This window comes from Rhinopithecus bieti, unplaced genomic scaffold (assembly GCF_001698545.2).
Source record: "Rhinopithecus bieti isolate Rb0 unplaced genomic scaffold, ASM169854v2 scaffold_19840, whole genome shotgun sequence".
NCBI lineage: Eukaryota > Metazoa > Chordata > Mammalia > Primates > Cercopithecidae > Rhinopithecus > Rhinopithecus bieti.
This window is the reverse complement of record NW_016809771.1, coordinates 1,099,580-1,122,757: the sequence shown is the minus strand read 5'-3', so window position 1 is coordinate 1,122,757 and position 23,178 is coordinate 1,099,580. Positions and strand designations below refer to the sequence as shown.

The 23,178-nt window shown below is 41.1% G+C and overlaps 1 protein-coding gene across 3 annotated transcripts in view; it reads left to right on the top strand.

Moving 5' to 3' along the window:
• ELOVL6 (ELOVL fatty acid elongase 6) overlaps positions 1-22,407 on the top strand; it is a 156,360-nt gene extending 133,953 nt beyond the window's left edge. For 2 of the 3 annotated variants that reach the window (XM_017890421.1, XM_017890420.1), the window contains exons 4-5: positions 11,854-12,005; positions 20,040-22,407. In XM_017890421.1, the coding sequence (XP_017745910.1) occupies positions 11,854-12,005; positions 20,040-20,464 (577 nt within the window). In that variant the 3' untranslated portion in view covers positions 20,465-22,407. The remainder of the gene's footprint in view (positions 1-11,853; positions 12,006-20,039) is intronic. The other variant, XM_017890422.1, reaches the window with a different exon arrangement.
• Positions 22,408-23,178: the final 771 nt, after the last annotated feature.

Sequence of the window (23,178 nt, the reverse complement as noted above, 5' to 3'; positions counted from 1 at the left end):
CCAGGTGAGGAGGCGGCTGGCTCCGCCCTTCCCACGTTATGAAGTTTAACTCCAAAGAGTTCACCAGATATTGGCAGGCCCTGAAATCTTTTGGAAAATTCTCCTGAAACTTCCCTGGAAGTCTGTATATCCCTGTCTTTAAAATATATTTATCAATGAAAGATGTGATTTAGAAAGGAGTATCTTTTCCTACCATCTCTTTTCAGTGGTGGTATTCAATCTTTTAAAACACAAAACCCCTTGCTCCACTACTCTGGAATGGTGCTTAGACGCCTGGCTTCCTTCTGAGCAGGCAGTGGATCTTGGCCAAGTGCCGGAAGAGAGCGGTGGAGGAAACTGTGGAGGGAAGGCTGGGCTGGAGATGGGGAGCCAGCTGCAGGAAGAATCCACCCTGCCGGTTCTGAAAGCGAAGCTTTGTCCCCTTGCCTGAAAAGGTGATTTGCCTTCACTGTAGTGGCATATCGTGACCAGACACTTAACAGTTCATGCTTGCAAATGACCTGAGTTCCAGAGCATACACATACTTGCTTCAATAAAAATAACTAAACATGGAAAGAAGAAAACTAAGCTCTTTTCAGTGAGGAGTAAGGTGTAGCACAGGGCCTATCACCTGAGTGCTTACAAGTGTGAAATGACTTAATTACATTTACCTTCTTTGGTGTGCTTTGTGCTAATAATAATTCAGTTACTGTGGACAACTACGAACATCTTGGGAAAAAAGAACAATGTGCTGCTTTAAAAGATTGTAAAGATTGAATGGACCTTTAGATTAATGAACCCAAACGAAGGAACTGGGCATATGGGAGAGCTGGAGCTTATGACTGCTACCTCCCTCCCTTGCAGCCATAACGTGAGTTCACAGTTTAGAGCTAGAATTATTTCCAGTCCCCTCATTTTAAGGATGTGGGAATACTGAGGGTCAACATGACTTTTTTCCCTCCCTGGTTTTCAGTTAGTTGGGTTGGGGGGAAGATTCTGTACAGATGTTATATATCATGGTTCAAGTGCTCTCCCCAAAAAATTTACGTTATCTTTATTAGTCCCTTCCTACATTGCTATAAAGAGCTACCTGAGACTGATTAATTTATAAAGAAAAGAGGTTTAATTGACTCACAGTTCCGCAGGCTGTACAGGAAGTATAGCTGGGGAGGCTTCAGGAAACTTACAATCATGGCGGAGGCGACTAGGGAAGCAGACGTGTCTTTCCTGGCCAGAGAAGTAGGAAGAGAACCAAGGGGCAGGTGCTACACACTTTAAACAACCAGATCTCGTGAGGACTCACTCACTATCATGAGAACAGCAAGGGGGAGGTCCACCCCTCTAGTCACCTCCCAGCAGGCCCCTCCTCCAACACTGGGGATTACAGTTCAACATGACATTTTTCCCCCAGGAAAAAAGTTTGGTTTCCTCATGAGGCTGTGAAACCTAGCTAGGACTGTGAGATGGAGTTAATGGAGCACTGCTATTATCATGGCACTGGAACTGTCACTATGCTAATAATTTGATAATACCCTGAAAGAAATTAATAGTTTTCTCAAAGGAACAAAGTTTTCTGTAGAAACAAGATGACTAACCACTTTTGTGATCCTGGTGAGTTTTTGGCTTCAACATTAATCTTTACTGTGAATACATTTATTCTAGGTTTTTTTGGTTCATATAAGCATCATTTTAATTTTCTGCTCTGCTTAATTGAGGTCACTATTGGTAGAACTTTGTTCTTTGTTTCTATTAGAAAAGTCCAGAAACCAGCACACTGTTTTTTTTTCTTTTGTAGTTGAAGTCAGTATTCATTTAGCATGCCCAAGCCTCCACAGGAATGCATTGTGGCATCTCTTCCACAGTTGAGTGAAGAAGAAAAGGCAAGGGAAGAAAGCACACCAGTAATTAATTTTGTAGAATTTAGTACACCTCTTCAGGTTTAAAATTCCAGGAGAAAGGTTCTCATCTAGGACACCAGGGATGCACAGATAGGCACCATTCTTTATCAGCTGCCTGAGCAGCATCATCCCCAGGCTCATGGAGTGGGGTTGTAGAGGGAGGACGGGCCAGAAGGCATCTTACAGGGTGGGGTCTCCAAGGTGTCCCTAATCCAGAGCCGGCAAGCTAGGACCCACAGGGGATGCCAAGTCCAAGATTCTGAGCCAGTTGTTTTGAGATGACTTCTAGGTGTTGGAATTGCCTTAGTGCTTCCAGGTGATTGTCATTTCCAGCCAGGCAGAGAACCACTATCCTAAATAAAAGCCTGGTGAGTTTTCAGGATCAGCTATAAGGTAAAAGGCAAGCACTGAGCTGTAGACAGAAGATTCTGCTACTTAGTAACTGTGAGACCTTGGGCCAGTCCTCTGCCCTCTCTGTGCCAGTTTCTTTGTCTATAAAACAGGGATAATGGTGCTCCATGAGGTGTACTGAGAATCAAATTCCATAATCTAGGGGCTCAATCAAGTTCTGTAAATGTGAAATGCCATGGCAGCATCCAGCGCAATGCTTGCACAGAGCCAAGTACTTGTCAGCCAGCACTGAAACTTGCATTGTTTAGTCTGGGAGTTGGGCTGGAGCAAGCAGTGACTGCTTTTCTCTCTGGCCTTGACAGGGCCAAGGCTATTAGTAGTGCCAAGGAGATGAAGTCTTTGTATCCCCCCGCCAAAAAAAAAAAAAAAATAGTAGCTCAAGTAACATAAAATCCTGCTCGTTTTACAAAATAGTGTGGTATCTTCATCAGAATCTCAAAATGTTATAAATTCTATAGCCAGGTGTTCTCTTTCTTTTGGGAAATGCTAATTGACATCCATTATGGTACCAATTGCCCCCATTATTATTATTATTATTATTATTTGGAGACAGAGTCTTGCTCTGTCGCCCAGGCTGTAGTGCAGCGGCACAATCTTGGCTCTCTGCAACCTCTGCCTCCCCGGTTCCAGCTTTATCCTCCTGAGTAGCTGGGACTACAGGCACTGCCACCACGCCCAGCTAATTTTTGTGTTTTTAGTAGAGACAGGTTTCGCCATATTAGCCAAGCTGGTCTCAAACGCCTGAGCTCAGGGTGCCTGGGCCTTCCAAAGTGTTGGGATTACAGGCGTGAGCCACGGAGCCCAGCCTATTATTTATAATCTCTCCACCCCTCCTCATTCCTCACTCTGCCAGGCGGTATATCAGATTAGTTTCTAAAACTTGGCCCCCACGTTTCTCTGCTGTGCCAGGTAACTGGAGCAAGTGTGCTCTTTTCCAGTTGCACACTCCAGATGCAAGGGCAGTGCTGAGCAACATGTCAGACCTCTGAAAAGCAAGGGAGTTATTATCTAAGAAAAGTTCAGACCCTTAAAGCTTTCTTTTTTATGTTTAAAAAGCTTAGGTTTACAAGTTCAGGGAATAAACGGGTACTTTGAAAGTGAATCGAAGCCAGCTGATCCTATCAAACATTTAATCAGAACATCTGTTTGCGATTGAAGTTTTCTGACCACCAGGGGATTGGTGGTGAGTGGAGACAGCAGCCATAGAGTGCACTCTGATCTTATGTTTATCAGGGGATCATATTATCCATGAAGGTAGCTTCTCTGTGCTCCAAGACTTTCCTCACTTACTGCTTCTTCCATGAAGTCTTCAGCACAGACAGGCTTTGCACTGCAACATGTAGCATTTTCTCAGTCTAGGAGTTCAAGATTATCATCATATGATACGATTTATCAGTCATTTTTAGATACCATTTTAGATATAGAAAGCTGTGGAAGTTACTTCGTGCCTCAAGGCCTAAATGTTATTTCTCCCAAAAGGCCTTATCTCTGTCCTCTGTCTTCCTTATCCTACTCTAAATTAAGTTCAGCTTTTATATCTAGTACTTTTCTTTCTTATCATGTATTTTAGTTTTAATTTATTTATTGTCCTTTTTTTCGTATTGTTGACTGTCTGCTTCCCCACTAGATTAAAAGCTCCAGCTAGCATGTCAGATCTCAGAGGAGATCTCTGTGAAAGGCATTTATGTCTAAGCAACATTCAGACTTTTAAGGTATCATTTTTTTAAATTAAAAAAACCCAAGGATTATTTTACTCCAGATATCAACTTAAAATATGTGAAAGACATAAATATTAGAAATAAAGATTTAAAGTTAGTTTTCTAATAGCTTCTGAAAGAAAGTGATATGTTGATTAATAAAATGAAATTCTAACAGTAATAATCATATAGATGCATAACCTTTAAAAAAATGTACACAAATTGGATCATACCATAGGTACTCTCCTGCTCCTTATGTTTTTCACTTAATCGAGCATCTTGGTGTTCTTTCATGTCAGCACCTGATGCAAAGATTGCTGGTACATTTCATGGCTGTGTTGTGTTCATTGTAATTTATTTACCGATTTTCATGTCAGAGGACATTTCTCGGCACTTCTCCTTTCTGTTACCATGTGAAGAAGGACATGTTTGCTTCTTCTCCCACCATGATTGTAAGATTCCTGAGGCCTCCCCAGCCCTGTGGAACTGTGAGTCAATTAAAACTCTTTCCTTTATAAATTACCCAGTCTCAGGCAGTTTTTTATAGCAGTGTGAGAACAGACTAATGCATGTTCCAAGAGTGGAATTGCTAGGTCAAAATATGTGTATTTTTTATTATGATAATGTGATGTGTAATTTTTGCCTCATGTTTCTTGATCCACAAGGTGTTGGGGAGATTTTCAAATTTTCTAATGGAGGTATCTGATTTAAGATTTCAAGCAAGATAAGTGACTCAAACCTAGAAATGATCACAGAGTAATCAAGGGTAAAGTGAAGCTATACACTGAATTGTTAAGTAGCAGAGGAAGAAAATTATCAGAATATTACAACCTATCCCCCCATTTAACTGCTTACACATTTATAAGACAAAAAAATAAAATCTACACTTTGGCTTTTATATTACTGAAAATACATTTTAGCTAAGGCTAACCACTAGACCAAATTAAAGTAGACGTTGTCAATTAAAGATGCCTCTTCTCAGTGAGAACACATGGACACAGGGAGGGGAACATCACACACCGGGGCCTGTCAGGGGGAGGGGGGTAAGGGGAGGGAGAGCATTAGGACAAATATCTAATGCATACAGGGCTTAAAACCTAGATGATGGGTTGATAGGTGCAGCAAACCACCATGGCATGTGTATACCTATGTAACAAACCTGCACGTTCTGCACATGTATCACAGAACTTAAAGTAAAATAAAATAAAGATGCCTGTTCTCAAGTGTAGAAAGGGTTTAGACTTTGAATGCATGTTGTTTGTAGAGACATGATAATGACATGCAGATGCCAAAATTCTGTATCACAGGCACTGTAATCCTATGTCATCCCCCAAATCTAGAAGCATTACAGTAGATTTGAGATTAATTTGTTTTAACCTGTTCTGGCATCACTGGATATTCTTCCTACTCTGGAAACTGTCAGAGTCTAAGACCAACAGCAGTTCAGATTTTGTTATCAAGAAAATCAGTGACCTCTCCTATGTTAATAAAGAGTTGCTACTGTTGGATCACCTGTTGCTGTGTTTTGACAACTCGTTTCCCGCTCCCACCCCCCTTTGATTGTAGGATAGAATATGATAAAACATTTTCATTGCTTAATACTGGAAAGTAATTGTACCTTTGGTTATTGAGTTAGTAGGGTGGAGATTGGTTGGTGGCTGGCATTTCAGAATAAAAGATCCTTGAGAAACTATGGTTTGATTCCAAAAAAAATCTTAATGTAAGATGAAGATCAATAAGGGAACAATGTAAAATTGTTTTTTTTTTTAAATCAACTATTGTTCATGTGAAAATAAAGTATTGATGATTTATACCCAAGGCTCTTTTTTTCCCCCAGGGCAGAATTCTGGAATTCTTAACATTACTGAGCTATTCCATTTTGACTTCCAGATGGAAATAAAAGTGGAAGGTTAAAATATGGAGTTATTCAGTCTTTTTGCAAGTAGGTAAATGGTCAGACGTCATGGTCAAAGCCTTAGGAAGTTTTGTTGTTGTTGTTGCTGTTGTTGTTGTTTTGAGAAAGGGTCTCAGTCTGTCACCCAGGCTGGAGTGCAGTGGCACAATTATGGCTTATTGCAGGCTCGACATTCTGGACTCAAGCGATCCTTTCACCTCAGCCTCCCGAATAGCTGGGACTACAGGTGTGCACCACTTTGCCCAGCTAATTTTTGCATTCATAGAAATGAGGTTCTACCATATTGCCCAGGCTGGCTTCGAACTCTTGGGCTCAAGCGAGCCTGTATCTTATTTTGTCAGGCTGACGAAGCACCTCAGCCTTCCAAAGTGCTAGGATTACAGCTGTGAGCCATTGTGCCCAGCCCAGCCCAAAGCCTGGTTTTAAAGAAGATTGGCCATATCTTACACATCTTTAAAAAGGACCCCAATACATACACCTATAAAAGACAAAAAAAAAAAAAAAAAAACCTGAAAACAAGAACTTGCTTTCTAAACTTTTATTCTAAAAATTCCAACATCTGTTTATGTAAATATCCAAAGGAAACGCCCAACCTTATACACATACATACTCTTCAGTGCCACTAATTGTTTCTGTTGTTTTTGTTATACATATATGTTTATTTTCGTGTTTGTTGTCTCCTGCAATAGGCTGTAGAAACTCCCCCTCCCCAACCTCCCTCATAAGTACTGTAATATCTGACACTTGGTGGGTGCTAAATATGTGTTGATTTAATACATGAAACAGTCTTTCCTCCACCAGTCCTAATGCCAGTTTGTCATCCAAGGGCTGATTAGAGATTAGTGTTATATGTCAACATCACACTAGAAATTCACTAGGAAAGCCTCACAAGCTGGTAGCATTGTGATTGCATCGATTGTGGCCAGGCATCTATTTAAAGTAGATTTTTAAACATTATCAATCTGGGCCAGGTGCAGTAGCTCACGTCTATAATCCCAGCACTTTGGGAGGCTGTGGCAGGAGAGTTGCTTGAGTCCAGGAGTTCAAGACCAGCCTGGGCAAGATGATGAGACCCCCCCCCCCCCATTTTCATTTAAAAAGAAATCTAATATGTGCTTATTTTAAAATAGTTAAATAGACAGGGACAGTGGCTCATGCCTATAATACTAGCTACTTAGGAAGCTGAGGCAGGAGGATCACTTGAGGTCAGGAGTTCAAGGCTGTAGTGAGCTGTGATTGAGCCACTTCACGCCAACCTGTGCAATAGAACAAGATCTTATTGCTTAAAAAAAAATTAAAAATAAATAGTGCAGAAATGTACACAGTACAAAATAGAAGGTACCCTCCCCCACCCACAAAGTATTACAGTTAATTGTATAATGGATATTTTTGGCCCTTCCTGACATCCCATGGCAAATAGCTAGAGATCAGGAAACAGGCTCCTTGTGGATTAGGAACCCAGTGCAGGAGTTTGAGAAGAAAGCACCTTAGCTAATCAGGACGGTGATCCCCACCTCCTCATCTCCTTGCTACATTGTGTCTGATGTTGCAAAGGGAGCAGAAATATATATTGCTCCCTCCACAGAGCTCTCTGCTATTCCATTGATTCATTTGGCTTTGACAAAAATGATATGTATGGTATATTTCTTTTTATTTCTTTTATTTTCTTTTTTTGAGACAGAGTTTCACTCTTGTTGCCCAGGATGGAGTGCAATGGCACAATTTCAGCTCACTGCAACCTCCATTTCCCAGGTTCAAGCAATTCTCCTGCCTCAGCCTCCCGAGTAGCTGGAATTACAGGCGTGTGCCACCGTGCCTGGCTAATTTTTGTATTTTTAGTAGAGATGGGGTTTCACCATGTTGGCCAGGCTGGTCTCGAACTCCTGACCTCAGGTGCTCCACCCGCCTCAGCCTCCCAAATTTCTGGGATTACAGGCATGAGCCACCGCTCCCAGCCTGTATGGTATATTTTTTTTTCTTCTTTTTCTTTTTTTTTAAAAGTATGACCATAGAGCTGGGAAAAAGCATGTGACGTAGTAATCATCTGCCTTCATTCAACACAGTGGTCCAGACCCTCAGCCTGTTTGAGGCTCTAGATTTAGAATAATCTTTATCATGTGAAGGAAAGATACATTTCACTTGAAACAGAAGCTTTTCTATACCAACAGCTTCTCCTTCAAGCCTTCCTATGGAAAGTGCTCATTTCACATCCTGTTGTAAACTTGCTAGTTGTCACTTGTGGAAAGTTGGTGCATGATTACCTTTTGTGGATATGAGAGTCAGGATCAGGAAATGGGAGACTGAGCCCACCAGATGTGGACTTCCCAGGCTGTGCCTCCTTGACCCCGCATTCTGGCCAGCTTCTACTGCTCCAAAAGAGCAACCCCACTGCAGGAGATGTCCCTCCTTGGGGTCGCCACACCAGGAGCAGGCCTCCGGAAACCTGAGAAGTGCTTTGAGAATGATAGCCATCCTTGGCTCCTAGAGACTCACTTGTCCAAGAAAAAAATGTATATAAATAAAAATTCTCATAGCAATAGGAATAATATGAACAATCAATGTGGCAAATTGAATTAGCTGTAAATCAGTTTCCTTAACTTTGAATTAGGGTTAATTAACCTTAATCTCTCTTACCTGACAAAATAAGATCAGAGAGGAAGGTGATTTTCAACATTGAGGGTTAGCCAAAGTAAATCAGCAATAATAATAATACAAGTAGTAATAGAGTAAGAAGAGTAATACAATGAAAACTGTTTCGTTGAGCACCTATACATCAGAGGCTTGATGCTAACTAAATACCTTACTTATATTGCTTTACAAAATTCATAAGATGAATTTGCATGTTAGATATTACTCTCATTTCAGAGGAAAAGATTCTTCAGTAACTTGGCTAATTATAAAACTGTTAGTAGTAAGGGTTTGGGCTGTGATTGGAGCCTATTGTACAAAGGGTTCAATTTGTAACTCTGATCTATTGACAGTGGCATAGAGTCACTGAGAACTTCAATGTGTTGTTCAGGGATGGCCAGAAAGAGTGCTGAGATTGATTAGCAACGTCTGCTGTGAGCCTAAGTGAGGACTCGGGGTAGCAGAACAGAGCAGCATATTTGCCTGCTGCATCACACTGCCTCTCAAGCTAATGTAACTTAGGGAGGAAGGAAAGTCTCTTCACCCTAAAGTGAATTTTGATAAAGCGTTACAGTGTGACACTGTTGTGATAAAAACCACCTGGTTCCAAAGTGTGCAGAGGCTGAAATGTGCCAGGGGCGGAGCTAGTGGCTCCCCACAAATAACAATTATCCCATTGGCCAGGCCGCCCCCACAGCACTCCCCAGCAGTAGCACTGTCACATCTCAACAATGCGCCTTTGCCCACAGACACATGGGCCCAATGGCTGGCACTGACGGTTTCCCTGAAAAGTGCTACTGTCCTCTGTTCTGAGTCAGCCTTATTGTTCAGAGCTTAGGGAATGAGGCACATGTCCAGATATGGGACAATAATATGTGCTATACACTTGCTGTCAGCAATATTGTAGGTCACCATGATATCAAAACCTTCAGTTCTACAGTGCTCTGAAGTGACCTCCCCATACCCTAGCCCTCAAACTTGTGAATACCGATTTGCCCTTAATTCAAATACCACTTCCTCTGAAGTCTTCCACCCACTAGCCAGAGTTAGCTTAATGATTTTTTTTTACTCCATCATCTAAAATCATGCCAATAAATATTTGACCATTGAAAGAATAAATGAACTTGTGTGAATACCTTAGAAATGGAGAATAAATTACAATGATTTTTTGAGACCCAAAAGGATGAAAGGATAGTAACTATTTCAAAGATACATTCTTTGGATCTACTCTGATCATGTGTGCATCACATAGTCTAACAGCAAATAGAGTAACAGGAAGGGTTTTGGGCTATATCCCAGCACTATGGGAGGCTGAGGTGGGTGGATCACGAGGTTAGAAGTTTGAGACCAGCCTGGCCAACATAGTGAAACCCCATCTCTACTAAAAACACAAAAAATTAGCTGGGCATGGTGGTGCACACCTGTAGTCCCAGCTACTTGGGAGGCTGAGGCAGGAGAGTCACTTGAACCCGGGAGGCGGAGGTTGCAGTGAGCCGAGATCATGCCAGTGCCCTCCAGCCTGGGCAACAGAGCAAGATTCTGTCAAAAAAAAAAAAAAAAAGTAGCCATCATCTGGTGAGGGAAAGACAGTACAGAAAAAAAATTCAGATAAGGCAGAAAAATATCCATTACTTGATGCTACTAATGAAATCAACCCTTCATCCCCAAATTAGGACAGATAATGAACTGTAAAGACTTAGGTCATTCCACTGGGAGGAGATATTTCCTTGAGATAAGAAAGCAAAATGAAGCCAGTTTTGTTATGAACAGGGGAGAAATGCAAAGGTCCTGAGGCAGAAAACGGAAAGTGTCTGAAAGTGCTGGAGTGATTGGCTCACAGCAAGCAAGAAGAGAATGGCAGGAGGTGTGAGTGGAGAATGGGGAGAGAGAGGCAGTGCAGAGAGGCCTTGTCGGTTCTCATAAAGGAGTTGAGGTTTTTATTCTAAGTGCAGAGAAAAACCACTAAAGGATTAAACAAGATCTATATCTGTAAAATGACAGTAATCCTCTGCAGGACAATTTCATACACTGGAAAGAGTAACACCGTTTGATGGAGTCTTCATACCTTTGGAGAAGCTACTTACAAAGACTCAACTTAATAGGCAATTGCCAGGAATTAAACTTCATTATTTTGATTCTGTACAAAGTTGACCTTTAGTTCTAGTTGGCAGATGCATGCTTTCTGGACAGGTTAGCCTAGTGGAATGATTTATTCTAAAGCAACTCTAAATAAGATATTTTAAATAAAAAACAGTGCCTCTGAGGAGAAAAGAAGTCTCCATTTCCCAATTCAACAGTTGTTCGTTCATTCATTGATCTCTCAACGGACTTCTAGAGTAAGACGCTGCCCTTTGCGGCAGAAAAGGCCAAGCAGGTCCATCTTCCCCACATGGTCCTCCAGCTCTCCTTTCAGCCCGGGCGTGGTTCACACACTCTGGGATGTACACTTACGGGGCTCACTTCGTAACAGCGCTGCTTGTCCCCATTGCCGAGTGCTTTCCCACAGCAGGTTGTGTTTCTTGAGCCTAATGTGTTCCAGAACTTCTTGTTTCCTTACCAGTTCCTTGATTTAAAAAATTTATTTTTTCTTCACTTTTTCAACGATCTGTATTGAGCACCTGTGCCTATGTGGAGATAAACACATCACAGAGCACTGAAGAGCAGTTTTGGGGCGGTATTAGCACATGGTGCTAGGGAGCTCAGGGGGTGAGCACTTGTCTCTGCCTGAATGGGCTTCCTGGAGGAGGTGACAGAGCTAAGCTTTGAAGGAGTCTCATTCTGACTCTCTGAGAAAGATGGATCAGAGAGTAGAAAGCAATTTGGAGACTGCTGGAGAAATCCAAGGAGAGTCCAAAAAGCCTGGGCTGGTAAGGCAAGTCCAGAAGTAGAGGAAAAGTTTGCTTAAAGAGAAACAGGTTTTCAGGAAGTAGAGCCAGTGGAACTTGGAGAATGACCTGGCACAGGGCAAAAGTGAGGTAATTCCAAGAGTTTGCAGCCACACCCATCTGCTCTCCGAGGAATAGTTTCCAAGCTGAAACTCAAAGGTCACCAGAGTTCTTCATGAGATCCTGCCCTGAATCTATTATCCTTTCTCATGACCTCTTTTTGGAACATTGATGAAGAGGAAGTGGTATCATGTATGGTTTCAGAATAAAGTGCTTGAGTCATTGTATTTGCTCATTTTTAGATGCTTTCAAGGAAATACAAATATTATGATTCTTATGCCTATTTCCTGCCAGTGGCAAACCAGTCTTCTAAATATGGTTAATGTGAGAAGTGAAACTATTTTCCTAAATGCTGTTTCTTTTCTCTTTTCATTATGAAGTATATTCGGTGCTCTTCGAACTGGTGCTTGTATGGTGTACATTTTGATGACCAAAGGCCTGAAGCACTCAGTTTGTGACCAGAGTTTTTACATTGGACCTGTCAGCAAATTCTGGGCTTATGCATTTGTGCTAAGCAAAGCACCCGAACTAGGTGAGTATCTTCTTCCATTTCCTCTCCCTCTCTTTGTAGCAACATATCCACAATATTTATTTAGTGAGCAAAGGAACAATTTGAAGGTCCTATTTTGTTGGTTTCAGGAAAGTTACAGTGAATGAATTTGAGTTCTTGACTGACTTCTGCTTTCTATTGTTCACTCCCTCTTTCCTTTTAAATAATTTTACATTGTGCATATTAACAGCAGATAGTTTATACCAAACATGCTGATTTTGAGCTCTACTAAAATATACCTCCAGGGACTTATAAAATGTACACAGCCCCCTTTAAAAGGCCCACTGAGCTGAGCTAATATTAAAATATGGGGGAAAAAAGAGCAACACAGCTATTTCCAAGTCCCGTATCTGAGCGTACTTTCATCTGTAGAGTTAGGATTCAGATTAGGAATTAAGCTTTTCATTTGGGGACCCTCATGTTCTCATTAACAAATGCTAAGGGTTGGGCTCTGGTGGTGTTTGATTTTAATCATCAAGACTGGCCTTAGGGAAGGGGAATGTAATTTACCTTCTAGAAATTAATAGAAAATACAGGCTGTATTTGTAGATTTCTATATTTTTTTCCCTCAACTCTTTAATGGTCTTGAATGTAAGTGTGGCACAGGTTAGCAGAAATAGTAAAGTCAAGAAGCTGATGTGGGCACAGTTTTCCAGGAAAATGTCTTTACTTACACAGAAAGAGATCTAGTGGTGACAATAAGCTCTGAGTACATCCATGAGTAATACTAGCAAACTGGTACAGATTGTACAGGTACAAACTGGTAAGGCAAACCTGGTCACCCTCTGGGGTTCTGGGGTTTTTTTTACCTGCAATTAAGAATTATACATATTTAGTTCAAAAGATACCAATTGCGATTTTTGCCATGGTTTTCAATGGCAAAACCGCAATTACTTTTGCACCAACCTAATATGTCTTGTCCCCTCACCTGTTTCTCCTAAAGAGGGAGATCGAGGTTATACTTTCCTTACAAACCACCTGCAATATAAGCTATGAGCAGTCTCTGTAAGGTGCTCCTTGTTCATGTCCCATGTCTATTCAGATAGAATGGGAAGAGTCTGATATGTGCAAGCCAGCAACCCAGCCGCCTTCCACTGGAAGCCAGAAACCTGCTGTTTACAAGTAGATGACAGTTGGTTTGAGCTACTGTCATCCCAGGTCAAAAACAAGGGAAGAACAACAGAAGAAAATTTTTCCTGAAAACCTTTTCTAAGAGGGGCAGAGGTACAAAAATAGTCCAAAATAACTAGATAACTACCGCATGCATGTGCGCGCCTGCACGCCTCCCCGACACACATACGCCTGTACACACGGAGCCTATGAAAATGGTCTCAGGCTAAAATGCATTAGTGTGGATTCATTTAGTCATTCATTCAATGCATTTATGTTAAGTACCGGCTGAAATAGAATGGCAACTTTATCTAAAAGGAATTTTACAATACAGATTTTATGAACCAGGCCCCAGGAGGTATTGGTACCACTAGGTATGAAGTCATAGGCTAAAGAAGTGGTTTTCACCCTGGATTTACAGACAATGCCTGAAAAATCTGAAGAGGTATTTCGGGGAATTTTAAAATTATATGAGAATATTTTAATTTGCTTTGATTCATAGAGTTTCTGAATCAGAGCACTTGTTCTCAAACTGGGGTTGATCTGAGAATGTGAGCATGTATTCTTTACTCTTAGGGTTTTGTGACTCTTTTTCTCCCCCCTGAGACAGAGTGTCACTCTGTTGCCTGGGCTGGAGTGCAGTGGTGCTATCTCAGCTCACTGCAACCTTCGCGTCCCGGGTTCAAACGATTCTCCTGCCTCAGCCTCCCGAGTAGCTGAGATTATAGGTGTGTGCCACAGCACCTGGCTAATTTTTGTATTTTTAGTAGAGACAGGGTTTTCACCATGTTGGCCAGTCTGGATTCGAACTCCTGACCTCAGGTAATCAGCCCTCCTTAGCCTCTAAAGTCCTGGGATTACAGGCATGAGCTACTGTGCCCGGCTGTGGCTTTTTTTCTTTAAAATAAATTTACACATTATTAAAGTTTGAATTATTTTAGTTGAGAAATATATCCCTCTGACTTTTATGCTATTTAGTAACCTTATTAATCCCCTATCTTTTTTGACAAAGGCCTGACTACAGCTACAGAAATGTAGTAAATGCATGAAACATGTGATTTCCCCTGAACACTTCAACAATTTCTACCTTTTACTACCTCCCCCCAAATTTTTTCTTTTAATAAGAAATGGTATGATATGTCTGACCTTTAAGCCTCAGATCGCAAAGAAGCAGCCTCAGTGTTTTCTCCTAGAAATGCCTTTTCCCTGCAAGGAAGACTCGTCTGTGTTGTGTTCTGAGTTATATACAGCTGTATTTGAGGTGCTTGAGAACAAACGTAGTCCTTTCTACCTTTTGGAGGAATAATTTATTGAAATGCCACCTCAAGCTATCTATAGTGATGAATTTCCTTTAAAGACATAATCAGACCTATGCTCTCTGTCCTCCTGACTTTTAGGATACCTAGAGAAGACCTATTAGTGTAGCAACCAGAGGTATTCATGTTTTCATTCTCTATCTTGGTTGTGTTGATGCTGATGATCTTTTTTTTTTTTTTTTTTTTTGAGACGGAGTCTCGCTCTGTCGCCCGGGCTGGAGTGCAGTGGCCGGATCTCAGCTCACTGCAAGCTCCGCCTCCCGGGTTCCCGCCATTCTCCTGCCTCAGCCTCCCGAGTAGCTGGGACTGCAGGCGCCCGCCACCTCGCCCGGCTAGTTTTTTGTATTGATGCTGATGATCTTAATATCACCTGTCTTAATTTAATCCAGGCCCAAATGTCCACTCCCCTCAGCCTCATGGCAGACACTGTAATTAAACACAGTTTTCCCTCTTGAGCCCCAAAGGAGCCATAGTCCAGTCTCCTATTTGCAGTCAACAGGAGTGGTGTGCTGCCAGCATGATAATCCCTTTCCCTGGAAAGGACTCATTCATCACAATAACTTGAAGTAGTCCTTCGTGGATTATCCAATAATTGATCCCTCTGTAGTTAAAATACGAGATTGAAGTGTTGGGAAAAATAATATTTTAATCTTGACGTAGTTCTTTAATGAGGTTAATTAGTAACACAAATTCTTCATACAGTTTCAAACCCTTTTTAGAGATAATTTTCATGCCCTGAATACTTTTTTTTTTTTTTACATTTTAAAATATGGGATATTGTTCTTCAAATACTTTGGAGCTCCTCTGACAATGGCCATTCAGAGGTTAACTGCTGACTCAAAACAGGTCCAAAATCAGTGCAGGTGTCTCCAAGAGAAGCAGACCTAGGTCTTTACGTAGTCAACATGTTTGCCTGGATGACTTTTTTTTCCCATGTATTTTGGAGGTTAAATTTCTTTGCAGTTTGTGTAGTTGGGAAATCTTGCCTCCACTATTATTGTCTCCACTATTGAGAGATTTACCCATTTGGATTATTTAGAACTTTTCTTATTTTTAGGTCCCAAATTTTACCTTTCAATATTCTAAGACTCTGGACTCTCTTATGAGCACCAAAAGGAAAAGATCTTGTGAGGAAAAAAACAGTTCTTCCATGTACAATACTGAAACTGTATCCCCCCAGCTCCCACAAACTCAAACTCTTGTTTTAAATTGCAGTAAAATGTACATACTGTTCAGATTGTTGAGCAACCATCACTCCATCAACTTCCAGAACTTTTGCATCTTCCCCAACTGAAATGCTTCTCATTCCACACTAACTCTCCCTTCACTAAACTCTTAATAAATAGCAAGAAGAACTTTCTGTTTCAGCAGAAAACCGTGTGCTCATTTCAGTGAATTATGGGGTTTCAAGCCACTAGAACAAGTGAGAGGAAGAGAGCCACTAACCTGCTTTGTGTGCCAAATCTTTGAGCACCTACTATTTGGATTATATTAAAACCTGCTGAGATTTTGTTTTGTTAGAACTTGGAAATATCTGCTGTGAGCCCAGGTCCTTGCTCAGTTGAGCATGTCATTGTTTTTGAAGCTCTGACTCAGCAACACTCTAGCTAGCTCTGGGAAAAGGGACTCAGCTGTGTGTCACAAACCACACACACAGAGTAGCCTCTCTGTGTCTCTTGGTGGCCAAGAACACCCTGGGGATTTCCAAATGCTTGTTGCTTTTCCTACAGCTGCAAAGGTGTAGTTAAGAAGGGACACTTGGGTATAAGGAACACCATGCCCTGCCTGAAAGCTGACTCTTCCATGATAATAGTTGGACCAAAGGTTAGAGAAATCACGATAAAGAAAACATGAGCCAGGAGGTAGCTAAAATGACATGACTGAAACGTCGAAGAGTCTAAAGTCCCATTGCTAGTACTTGGCCAGCATCCTTCCCGTTATGCCAACAGGACATTTGAACAAGAAAGATTGATTGACCAACTCAAATGCACAGTTCCTCTGATAGTTAACATTTCTGGGTCACTCTATAGCTTCTGGAAAGCCTGAAATTACCTTCACTTGGCATGACTCTGGCGCATGACAAATTAAATGTGACATTATGTGATTTCCCCAGAGGAAAAATAATTTGTACCTGCCAGAGTGGCATGACTGATGCATCTCAGCTGCCATATCTAAAACCGTGCGTGGACTTGGTTAGCTCTTCTGGAGCCCCACCAGTTTCCCCCTGCTTGAGGGAAACTACTACTGTTTGGGTCAGCAGTCTTGGGGATAGTAACCCTGATAGAGCATTGAATGGTACTACTGATCAGCTCCAGAGCCATTGCTGCGAGACGCTCAGTTTCATTCCTGCACCCACCATCCTGCATATGTGTTCTGGAAAAAACTCCTAAGCAAATTTAAGTTAATTTTGTCACTGAAATTTTGGGACATGTTTTCTCCCCTCCTACCCTCCACTCCACTCCACTCCCTAAAGTAACTAGAAACACCCAGTGTGTCTCAGATAAACCTGAGATACACCCTCACCTCGAGACAGGAGAAACACAAAGCCATTCTTAACTCCAGAATTGTACCTTCCACTTTCCATCCCACACTGGCCCGTTCTAATATGGTTTTTCTTAATCATTCTTTAGACAATAAAATTTTAATATAAAAGTGATGATAGAGTTAAACTAAAGAATTAGGATGAAATGCATATCACTTTATGACAAATTTATTATAATATGTTTGGAATTGTATGGCGATTTATATTTTAGTTAATGCTAACAGACTCATAAAAGCATCTATTCAATTATAAATGACTCAATTTGTTTTAAATATACGGTTTCTTAGACATCTACCTTCTTTACACTATGAACAAAGGTAGCTGGAATTGATTGTGTCTACGTTATTGTCGACAGAGGGATTGGAGGCACAGAGTAGTAGTTATACAGCAACGGTGGATCTCTGACAGGCACACAAAAATAGCATAGTTTAACACTGAGAAGTAGACCCCGGGTCTCCTGACACCAGTTTTATCCCTTAAGTATGAGTGTTACCATCAGCATCCATCATTGTTAGCCTGCCTGACATTTATAGACACCATAAAAATCAGGCATCTTGCAAGAGAGAAGATGACTTCAACAAAAAATTGATAGTAAGTTCAGAAATATGACAACTGACAACTTTCCTATTTATTTATTTTTTGAGACGGAATTCTTGCTCTGTTGCCCAGGCTGGAATGCAATGGTGCGATCTCGGCTCACTGCAACCTCTGCCTCCCGGGTTCAAGTGATTCTCCTGCCTCAGACTCCTGAGTAGCTGGGATTACAGGTGGCTGCCACTATGCTCAGCTAATTTTTTATTTTATTTTATTTTATTATTTATTTATTTATTTATTTATTTATTTATTTATTTATTTTTTGAGATGGAGTCTCACGTCTTACTCTGTCGCCCAGGCTGGAGTGCAGTGGCGCAATCTCGGCTCACTGCAAGCTCCGCCTCCCGGGTTCATGCCATTCTCCTGCCTCAGCCTCCAGAGTAGCTGGGACTAACAGGTGCCCGCCACCACACTTGGCTACTTTTTTTTTCTTTTTTCTTTTTTTTTTTGCTTTACAGTAGATACAGGGTTTCACCATGTTAGCCAGGACGGTCTCAATCTCCTGACGTCGTGATCTGCCCACCTCGGGCTCCCAAAGTGCTGGTATTACAGGTGTGAGCCACCATGCCAACCTAATTTTTATATTTTTAGTAGAGATGGGGTTTCACCATGTTGGCCAGGCTGGTCTCGAACTCCTGACCTCAAGTGATCATCCCCCCACCCCCGGCCTCGGCCTCCCAAAGTGCTGGGATGACAGGCGTGAGCCACAGCACCCAGCCAGCTTTCTTTTTCTATTGTAAACAAATAAGAAATAATACTGTTTAACAGTTTAGTAGGAAAATAAACTAATAGCTCTCCTAATGAATGGAACGGGGCACCATCTGTATCCTTCCAGCCACTGTCATTAGAACCTTAGAAGTCTTTCCCCATAGCCCAGCATGCTTTGACCTTGCCTGGTGCAAGCGTTTTAGGCCATCTGTGAAGTACATGAGGGATAAGGCAGGAATAAGTACTAGCTTTTTTTGCACTTAATTAAATATCAGAAGAAGAAGAAGATCCAGGGCCAGGCACGGTGGCTCACACCTATAGTCCCAGCACTTTAGGAGGCCGAGGCCAGCAGATAGCAGATAGCTCAGGAGTTCAAGACCTCATCTCTACTAAAAAAGTTTTTTTTAAATCAGCTGGGCTTGGTGGCACGTGCCTGCAGTCCTAGCTACTCCTGAAGCTGCAGTGGGAGGATCATTTGAGCCCAGGAGATCAAGTCTTCAGTGAGCTGTGATGGCATGTAGGTGACAGGGCGAGACCCTATCTCAAAAACAAATAAAAAATTAAAAGAATCTTCTAACTCTTGTTTTACACAAAAGAAGCCAGGTTCGAGTTCACCAAACGTCATGAAGGATGTCAATTTTTCCCATGTCTCATAACCACAGAGATAGGAAGGAGAAAGACGCATTCACCTGCATTAGCCTGTTTCTGTCCCACATCCTAGTGTATCTTCCCTTATTCTCTTACTCGATAATGTAATTGGGTGTATTTTTCACTGGGCTTGCTCTTCATCCAATTTTACATCAATGTTCTACAGTCTATTTTCAGAGCCCTGAGACTTTTCAGTGAAGCATTGCAGATACATAGCATCTACCCACCTCAGCATAATTCTAGCTTTCATAATATAAATTCCCTGCCTCAGAAGCTATGGTCTTTTCCTTCAAAGGGATATTGTTAGACAAAATTTTGATAGATCCTGGAAAGCTTTTCAGTTAATTCTATAAAATGAAAACTGTTATTTTCAATTTCTCGTCACTTGATTCACTGGTATAAAATATTCCTATTACCCTTGTCAGCGAATGTGTATAGAAGAGGACTTTTGTCCCCCCTTTTCTGTCTTTTGTTTAGATTTTACTTTTCTCACTGCCATTTGGCAAGGCTTCGTAATTTACAGGGAGCTCACAAAGATACATGTTTGAGGGGTACCTTTTGTCATGTACCAAAGAAAAATTATGGTTTTACTACTTTAGAGAGGCCTTAGAACATTTTGCTGGGCACCTGAGTTCCAGTCTGTTTCTTTTGATTGATAAATGATCTAAGACAAGTCACCAGTCCCCTCCAGGTGATACTTCCTAAGATGTATAGTTGAGTTGGGAGTTGGCAACATAGTTGTTAATGACCCTTCCAGATCAATGATGGATAAGATTTTGTGTGAAATACCTTGAAAGAAACATTTGCTGCTTGCCTACTGTGTGTGAAGAGGGCCATGCTCATTATCCTACTTAATCCTCAGGCAATTCCATGCTACTCTTTTAAATTATCACCATTTGTATAGAGGAGGAAACTAGAAATAGTGAGGACAAGTAACTTGTCCAGGGTCACAGAGCTAGTAAGTACCAGTCCTGGGTTCTAATCCCGTCCATGTAACCCTCCAGTCCTAGGTCAGGATGTCTACCCTCTTACAAAACTGTAAGTCATCATTATTGGTGGTCAAAGATCTCACGTACCTTCTTCCCCTTTGTCTTTCAGGAGATACAATATTCATTATTCTGAGGAAGCAGAAGCTGATCTTCCTGCACTGGTATCACCACATCACTGTGCTCCTGTACTCTTGGTACTCCTACAAAGACATGGTTGCCGGGGGAGGTTGGTTCATGACTATGAACTATGGTGTGCACGCCGTGATGTACTCTTACTATGCCTTGCGGGCGGCAGGTTTCCGAGTCTCCCGGAAGTTTGCCATGTTCATCACCTTGTCCCAGATCACTCAGATGCTGATGGGCTGTGTGGTTAACTACCTGGTCTTCTACTGGATGCAGCATGACCAGTGTTACTCTCACTTTCAGAACATCTTCTGGTCCTCACTCATGTACCTCAGCTACCTTGTGCTCTTCTGCCATTTCTTCTTTGAGGCCTACATCGGCAAAATGAGGAAAACAACGAAAGCTGAATAGTGTTGGAACTGAGGAGGAAGCCATAGCTCAGGGTCATCAAGAAAAATAATAGACAAAAGAAAATGGCACAAGGAATCACACATGGTGCAGCTAAAACAAAACAAAACATGAGCAAACACAAAACCCAAGGCAGCTTAGGGATAATTAGGTTGATTTAACCCAGTAAGTTTATGATCCTTTTAGGGTGAGGACTCACTGAGTGCACCTCCATCTCCAAGCACTGCTGCTGGAAGACCCCATTCCCTCTTTATCTGTCAACTCTAGGACAAGGGAGAACAAAAGCAAGCCAGAGGCAGAGGAGACTAATCAAAGGCAAACAAAGGCTATTAACACATAGGAAAAAAATGTGTTTACTAAGTGTCACATTTCTCTAAGATGAAAGATTTTACTCTAGAAACTGTGCGAGCACACACACACACAATCCTTTCTAACTTTATGGACACTAAACTGGAGCCAATAGAAAAGATAAAAAGGAAAGAGACACAGGGTGTATGTCTAGAACAATAATGCTTTTGTAGAAACTAAAGCCTTTTTAAGAAATGTCAGCTGCTGTAGCTCCCATGAGAAGAGATGTCTTAATCATCCTTATGAAAACAGATGTAAACAACTATATTTCAACTAACTTCATCTTCACTGCATAGCCTCGGGCTAGTGAGTTTGCCAAAACCAAAGGGAGCAAATACTTCCCCAAGGTTCTTCCTGGGAGGATGGAAACAGTGCAGCCCAGGTCCCATGGGGGCAGCTCCATCCCAGAGCATTTCTGAGAGTTGAACTGTAATTTTCACTCTTAAATGAGATATGAAGCATTATCCTTTTGTTCAGTTGCCCCGGGCTTTTGAACAGAAGAGTAAATACAGAATCGAAAAGATAAACACTTGACCAAACAATGTGAAAACAGGTTGTGTAGTATTCGTAAAAAGGCCCGGCCCAGGACCACAGTGAGCTAGAAAAGGGAGAAAGGCAGTGGGAAAAGAGGTGATTCGAAGATCAGTTCGAGAGACAGACGGTGTGTATGCCCCTCCCTGTTTGACTTCACACACACTCATAACTTTCCAAATGAAACATAGTACAGCGTATATTTTCGATATTTTTGTGAATTCCAAAAGGAAATCACAGGGCTATTCCTGATATTGGGGGAACACTGTGTTTCTGCATCATCTGCATTTGCTCCCCAAGCAATGTAGAGGTGTGTAAAGTGCCCTCTGCTGGCTGAGTGGCAATACTACAACAAACTTCAAGGCAAGTTTGGCTGAAAACAGTTGACAACAAAGGGCCCCCTATACACTTATCCCTCAAATTTTAAGTGATATGAAACACTTGTCATATCTTTGGCCAAATCAGAAGATATTCACCCTGCTTCAAGTCAGCTTCAGAAATGTTTTAGAAGGGACTTTTGCTCTGGAACTCAAAATCAATTTATTAAGAGCCATATTCTTTAAAAAAAAAAAAAAATGGATAATATTATCTGTAATACAAGCCTTTACAAGCCAAATACATGTGTCAATGTTCCTAGTATTTCAAGGAAGCAATTATGTAAAGTGGTTCAATGTGACATAATAGTGTTATAATTGGTTAAGTAGCTTAATGATTAGGCAAACTAGATGAAAAGATTAGGGGCTTCTACACTGCATAGATTCCACGCACATAGCCACACATACACACACGTGGGGTACACTGAACTTCAAAGCCCAAATGAATAAAAACACATTTTCTGGCTAGCAGAAAAAAAAAAACACACAAAACTGTTGTTTCTCTTTCTTGCTTTGAGAGTGTACAGTAAAAGGGATTTTTTCAAATTATTTTTCTATTATTTTAGCTTTAATTGTGCTGTCGTTCATGAAACAGCTGCTCTGCTTTTCTGTCAAAGATGGCAAGGGCTTTTTCGGCATCTCGTTTATGTGTGGAATTTAAAAAGAATAAAGTTTTATTCCATTCTGTGTGAATGGTTTGAGCAGTGAACAAAGAATCCATGCAAACCAAGTCATGACTGGAAGAAATGGGTGAGGGGGGCAGCACAGGGGAGGAAAGCTGTTACATCTGTGTTAAATGATTGTGAGCGGTCTATAATGTCTTGAAGTTGGTTCATAGATGAGATACGATTGATGGAGGAATGTATTATAAATTATGCAAAATCTGACATGAGCTGAAAAGACAGGTCCTGTTATAAGAACTAATAGATGCTTAGGATGCAAATGTTATTTTGAGCTTCGCAAATACATGATACCGTGCAATAAGCCTTTTTTCCTTATAACAGAAAATGAGAATAATTAAAATGAGGAGAAGGCCACATAACAATTGACTTGAGTTTAATTGAAAGACCCATTGGAGGCTCATCTGGCTGATTTAATTATTTAATTCAGTGATTTATTACAGATCTCTTAATGCAGCTTGGAATACGGAAGTGAGCATAAACCTTAAAAAGACTCTAAATGATGCTTCCAAAGCACTTTCATCTTGGTATTAGGTTCATGTTTGTCTTTACTTGTAAAATAACTTGAAATTTTTGTTTACAGGGTGAGTGTCTTAATAGTTTCAAAATTAGCTAAATATATCTAAAGGCATTTTCAATGTTTATCATGGGAGGAAAAAAGCCACATTTAAAAAAAAAAAAAAAAAACGAAATTTTGGTAGTATAGGTTCAATGCACTGTTTTTAACATCTCAGCTTAGCTGCTTTAATCATATCAAGATATGAGGCTGGATCACTGGCCCATG